The sequence below is a fragment of the Eimeria tenella genome, genomic scaffold (assembly GCF_000499545.2).
Source record: "Eimeria tenella Houghton genomic scaffold, Eth_scaff101, whole genome shotgun sequence".
Lineage (NCBI taxonomy): Eukaryota > Apicomplexa > Conoidasida > Eucoccidiorida > Eimeriidae > Eimeria > Eimeria tenella.
The window spans coordinates 128921-134549 of NW_013541460.1; the positions used below are offsets into that span (position 1 = coordinate 128921).

The window sequence follows — 5629 nt, forward strand, 5'->3', positions numbered from 1 at the left end:
CAGCAGCTGCTCCTGCTGCTGCTGCTGCTGCTGCTGCTGCTGCTGCTGCTGCTGCTGCTCGTGTTGGTTGGGGAGTTGAGCTGCGGTGTAGGTACAGCTGGAGCTGCTGCTCCCACCTTCTTGTCGAGGACATCTTTTATTTTTGCTTTGCATTTTATTTTCATTTCCGGCTGCAGCGGCTGCAGCAGCTGCAGCCGGTGCTCGCCGTGCAGCAGACGCATGGGGTTGAACTCAGGCAGGCCTGCAGCAGCAGCAGCAGCAGCAGCAGCAGCAGCAGCAGCAGCAGTGCGATGAGCTGCTGCCACAGGGACTTGAAGCTGCGGGAGTGCTGGGGCATCTCGGTAAAGAGACCACTGGTCTCCTAGGGGTACAATGGACTCAACAGGATTATTTGTTTGGAGCAGCAAAACAAAACGTGGCAAAGAGAACAGCAGCAGCAGCAGCAGCAGCAGCAGCAGCAGCAGAGGCAGCAGCAGGCAGAGCTCCACCGAGCACCACCGAGCACCAAAAGCGGCAGCTACAGAGAGGCCCGGAAGGAGACAGCTGAAGAAACGAAAAAAGAAATTAACAAACTTCAACAACGAGGAAAGCAGCAGCAGCAACGAAGCCAAGTGAGGCTGCAGCAGCAGCAGCAGCAGAAGCAGCAGAAGCAGCAGCACAGGAGGTTGAAGGAAGACGAAGCAGAAGCAGACTCACAGGCAGCAGCAGAAACAGAACTAAATTCAGAGACACACACAGCAGCAGCAGCAGCACCAGCAGCAGCAGCAGCTGCTGCTGCAGCAGCAGCCGCAGCAACAGCAGCAGCAGCAGCAGCAGCGGGGCGGACCTGGGCACTGGCTGAGGCCGTCGAAGACAGCAGCAACAGACATGAAAGTTGCTGCCATTGTTGGCAGCACTTTAAAACCCTCCGAGTTTCCCTCGTAGCAGTAACAAAGGTCCCCCAAGTCCAGCGGGTCCTGCAGCAGCGCAGCAGCAAACCCCAACTCCCTTCTGCTGCTGCTGCTGCTGCTGCTGCTGCTGCTGCTGCTGCTGTGCTGCTGTGCTGCTGTGCTGCAGTGCTGCTGTGCTGCTCCGCTCCTGTGCTGCTGTGCTGCTCCGCTCCTGTGCTGCTGCGCTGCTCCGTTCCTGTGCTTCTGTGCTGCTGCGCTGCTGCGCTGCTGTGCTGCTGCAGTGTTGCTGCTGCTGTGCTGCTGTGCTGCTGTGGGGCCCATTGATGTCTCCTGTGTCTTCAATTTGGAGTTTTTGGAGCCAAGACCGCCGCATCCACACCCTACACCCTAAACCCTAAACCCTAAACCCTAAACCCTAGCTGCGGATCTGCGGGCTGCTTTTTTCTGCAACTTTCGCGTTTCTTCTCCTCGCCCGCTCGTCTCCTAGTAAAAAAGCAATTAAATAATAAAAACAATTAAATAAATAAATAAATAAATAAATAAATAAATAAATAAATAAATAAATAAATAAATAAATAAATATATTATTTCACCTGACAAGCCCCAGTGCCCAGTGCATACAAAATGCAGTCTCTGGGGGTCACCAGCTTTTCCTCTTCGGCCAGTTCGAAGCCGACGCACTTCTCGCGGATTACCTAAAAATAAAAATAAATAAATAAATAAATAAATAAATAAATAAATAAATAAATAATAAATGAATAAGTAAATAATAAATAGATAAAGTAGTTCATTTATTTGGGTAGTAGGGGGTCGAGAAGTGAGCGGTGGGATTTGAGGGAAGTTGGAAATGAGACATGGACCGAAAATGAGCGAGAATGATTATAAGCTGGCTAGCTAGCTAGCTAGCTAGCTAGCTAGATAGATAGATAGATAGCTAGATAGATAGATAGATAGCTAGCTAGCTTGCTAGCTAGCTAGCTAGCTAGCTAGATGGCTCACAAGCTTGCTAGCTAGCTAGGCAGCTAGCTAGCTAGCTAGATGGCCCACTAGCTAGCTAGCGAGCTAGCCAGGACGCTGGCTAGCCAGCTGGCCAGCCAGCTAGCTAGTTAGATAGCTAGCTGGCTAGTTAGACAGCTAGCTAGGGAGCTAGCTAGGTAGGAAGCTAGCTAGCTAGAAAGCTAGCTAGCTAGCAAGAGAGCAGCGGCAGCAGAATTGAAAGGGGAGGCAAAAATTGAAAAAAAACAAAAAGAAAAAAATAAAGAAAAGGCAAAAGAGGATAAAAGACAAGAAGAAACAAAAAGAAATTAAAAAGAAATTAAAAAGAAACAAAAAGGAAACAAGGAATGATTAAAAAAAGGAGAAAAAAGACAAAAAAGGAATAAATAAAAAGCAAAGAGATGCACAAAAGAAGAAAAAAGAAAAGAGAAAAAACGAAAAAAAGGAGACGCAGCAGCAGCCTCTTCCTGGGACTTGTTTTAGAATTAAAAATGTCTTTTTAATTCTTTTTTAAATTAAAAAATAAAAAGACATTTCATTTAAAATAATTAAAGAAATATAATTCATTAATGGCTAGCCAGCGGAGAAGCAGAAAAAACAAAAGAGAGAAGAACAGCAGTTTGGCTTTTAGGCCAAAGAAGAAATAAATAAAAAGAAAAAATTTAAAAATTTAAAAATTTTAAAGTCAAAATTTAAGAAGATAAAAAAAGAAAAAATAAAATATTATTTGGCTTTCTTTTGTCTCCCTCTTGTCTCGCTGGACTCTGGGCCTGAAAGGCTTTATGAATTAATTTAAAAACGAATTAAATATTTAATTTTTTATTTTAACTTTTTAAATTCTTTTTTTCTTTTTGCAAAAAAGAGACGCGACAAATCCTCACCTTCTCTGGCTTCGGCATTGGAGTGACCTCGGGGGGGGTTGCGGAAAGGGGAAAAAGGGGAAAAAGAATTAAATATTTATTTTAATTAATTATTTTATTTATTTATTTTATTTATTTTAAAAAAGAAAAAGACACAAACACACAGACACTCTCACACCCACAAGGCGAGCACTGCAGCAAGCTCGGGGGCCCCATGCCCGCCGCTGCAGCTCCTTGACTCTTTTTTTCCACTTTTTGCCACTTTTTGGTTCTTTTTTCTTTTTTTGATTATTTATTTTTATTAATTATTATTTTTTATTCATATTTCACTTTGTTAAAATGGTTTATTAGGTTGGATTCGCCTGTATCCCGTAGCCGCGTCACTTGGCTAGCCCTGTCCGCATCTCTTGCTCGCTTTTTTTCTAATTTTCTGCCCTGCACCCCCCTTTTAGTGACTTCTTTACTTTTTTTAATTAAACTAATTATATTTGACTCATTTTTAATCAATTAATTAATTTATTTATTTGATTTCAGCCTGAAATCCCCTCTCTGTTGGCGTGGATGCGCCGCCTCTCTGAGGTGTACATACACCTCGTGTTTATTCGTTCTCGGCGTTGCAGCTCCCCAAATGAGACAATCCTGCTTTATAATATATCATTATTTATCATTCTTTTGGCTATTATTAATTATTGATCATAAAAATGTCAAAAACTTGGCAGGGGGCCCCCTTATCTGCTGCTGGCTGCACTGCCTGAGGCTTCCCAGGTAAGGAAATGAATGGCTGGAGGGCCCCCAGCCGCCGCCAACGCCACGCCACAGAGGGGCCCCCCGGGGGCCCCAGCTAGCTGAGGGTCTGCAGCTTTAAAAGAAGTTAAACAAATAACTCTTGGGGCTTCTGGAGGGGTCCTTTATTATTTAGAGATGTGCTTCAGCTTGTAGGGGCCACGGCTATTTTGCTGCAGCCTCTGCATGCGCCCAAAGCAGCGGAGAAAGCCGCTTTTCTCCCATAAAACCCCAAACCCTAAACCCTAAACCCGAAACCCTAAACCCTAGGCTGTTGTTGGCAGCCGTTTGCTGTTGCCTTTTCCTCTCTGCTGCTGTCCTTGAGCCTCTCCAAATGCCAAGATATTACTGGCTAGGGTTTTGTGGGGCCCTATTTCAAGTCCCAGAACAAATCCTTTTATTCTTTTAAAGAAGATGCGCACTGGCCCTGGGTTCAGGGTTTAGGGTTTGGGGTTTAGGGTCTGTCTGTTCCTTTGTTGCTGCCCTTTGCAGCCTAGGATTTAGGGTTTAGAGTTGGGGTTTAGGGTTTAGATATTGGGGTTTAGGGTTTGGCGTTTGGGGTTAGGGCTTAGAGTTTGGGGTTTAGGGTTTAGAGTTTGGGGGTTAGGGTTTTGGGTTTCTCTGTTCCTTGTTGCTGCGCTGCTGCAGCATTTTTTTCAGGACAGCTTCAGACTGCAGCAATCAGGTGTATGTACATGGCAAGAATTGTAAATGTGGGGTTTTGAGAATATAATTTTCACACAAATAATAATTTTAAAAACCTTAAGTAGACTTTTGAATACAAGTGTTTCATGGGAATATTTGCATGCATATTTATATTTAAAGATGTGCATTTATATTTCTTTGCAGCTGCATAAATATGAAAAAGGATCTTAAAGTTTATTTAGACGTTTAAATGCAGATCTGCACTTGAAGATGGGCATTTATATTACTCTGCAGCTGCATAAATATAAAATATAAAAATGTATTTTAAAGCTTATCTAGATCTGTTCAGCTGTACAGACACAACATGCACTGCCCCTTGGAAGCAGCAGTTCGGAGACAAAAGAATTATTTATTTTAATTATTCATTCATTTGTTTAGCTATTTGTTCGATTATTTATTCAATTGTTTATTTAAATGTTGTAGAGTCGTTTTCAAATAATTGCCAAACTCAGATAGTCGTTGCAGCTGAGGTGTACGTACACTTCATTCAAAATTACAAATACAGCAGACCCTGCAGGCCTGCTTGGGGTGTACGTACACGTCAAGGCAGCTGCATGCGCCAAATCTCGGGTGTACAGACAGCTGCATGCACCAAACTCAAGTGTACAGACATCTGCATGCAGCAGATTCAGGTGTATGTCTGTACACCTGAATCTGATGTCTGTACACCTGAATCTGCTGCATCTGCATGCAGCAGATTGGAGTGTAGAGACAGCTGCATGCAGCAGATTCAAATAGGCAGACATCTGCATGCAACAGATTCAAGTGTACAGACAGCTGGATGCAGCAGATTCAAATAGGCAGACATCTGCATGCACCACATTTAAGTGTACAAACAGCTGCATGCAGCAGATTCAGGTGTACACATAGCTGCATGCTGCGGATTCAGGTGTACACACAGCTGCATGTAGCAGATTCAGGTGTACACACAGCTGCATGCAGCAGATTCAGGTGTACACACAGCTGCATGCAGCAGATTCAGGTGTACAGACAGCTGCATGCAGGCGCATGCAGCCGCTGGAACAGGCATCAAACTGGATCTGTGGCTTCCCGCATCAATTAAATGGACCACTGGGCCCAACAATACAAAAAAGAAATTAAAAACAATGGATTAATTTATATTAATGGAGAACAAGAGTCAAACAGGGGCCTTCAACTCCCAAAGGGGCCCCGGGGGCCCCACCCCAACACCCCCCGCACTGCCACCCGCAGGGGCCCCGAGGCCCGGGGCCCCTCCAGCAACTTTTGAAGTTCCTTTCGAATTAATTTTCTTCTGTCTCTTTTGAGTCTTCGCCAGCCCCTGAACAGCTGCGCCCCCCGCAGCGCCAGCGGGCTCCCCACTTCGTCCAGCTGCGCCCCACGCAAACCGTAAACCCTAAACCCTAAACCCTAAAC

General features: G+C 44.7%; 1 protein-coding gene across 1 annotated transcript in view; it reads right to left on the minus strand.

Moving 5' to 3' along the window:
• ETH_00025420 (peroxisomal multifunctional enzyme, putative) overlaps positions 1-2785 on the minus strand; it is a gene marked incomplete at both ends in the record, with an annotated part of 4033 nt that extends 1248 nt beyond the window's left edge. Inside the window, 4 exons of the mRNA XM_013372653.1 lie at positions 117-241; positions 827-1270; positions 1489-1585; positions 2768-2785. Of these exons, the coding sequence (XP_013228107.1) occupies positions 117-241; positions 827-1270; positions 1489-1585; positions 2768-2785 (684 nt within the window). The remainder of the gene's footprint in view (positions 1-116; positions 242-826; positions 1271-1488; positions 1586-2767) is intronic.
• Between the last annotated feature and the right edge of the window lie 2844 nt (positions 2786-5629).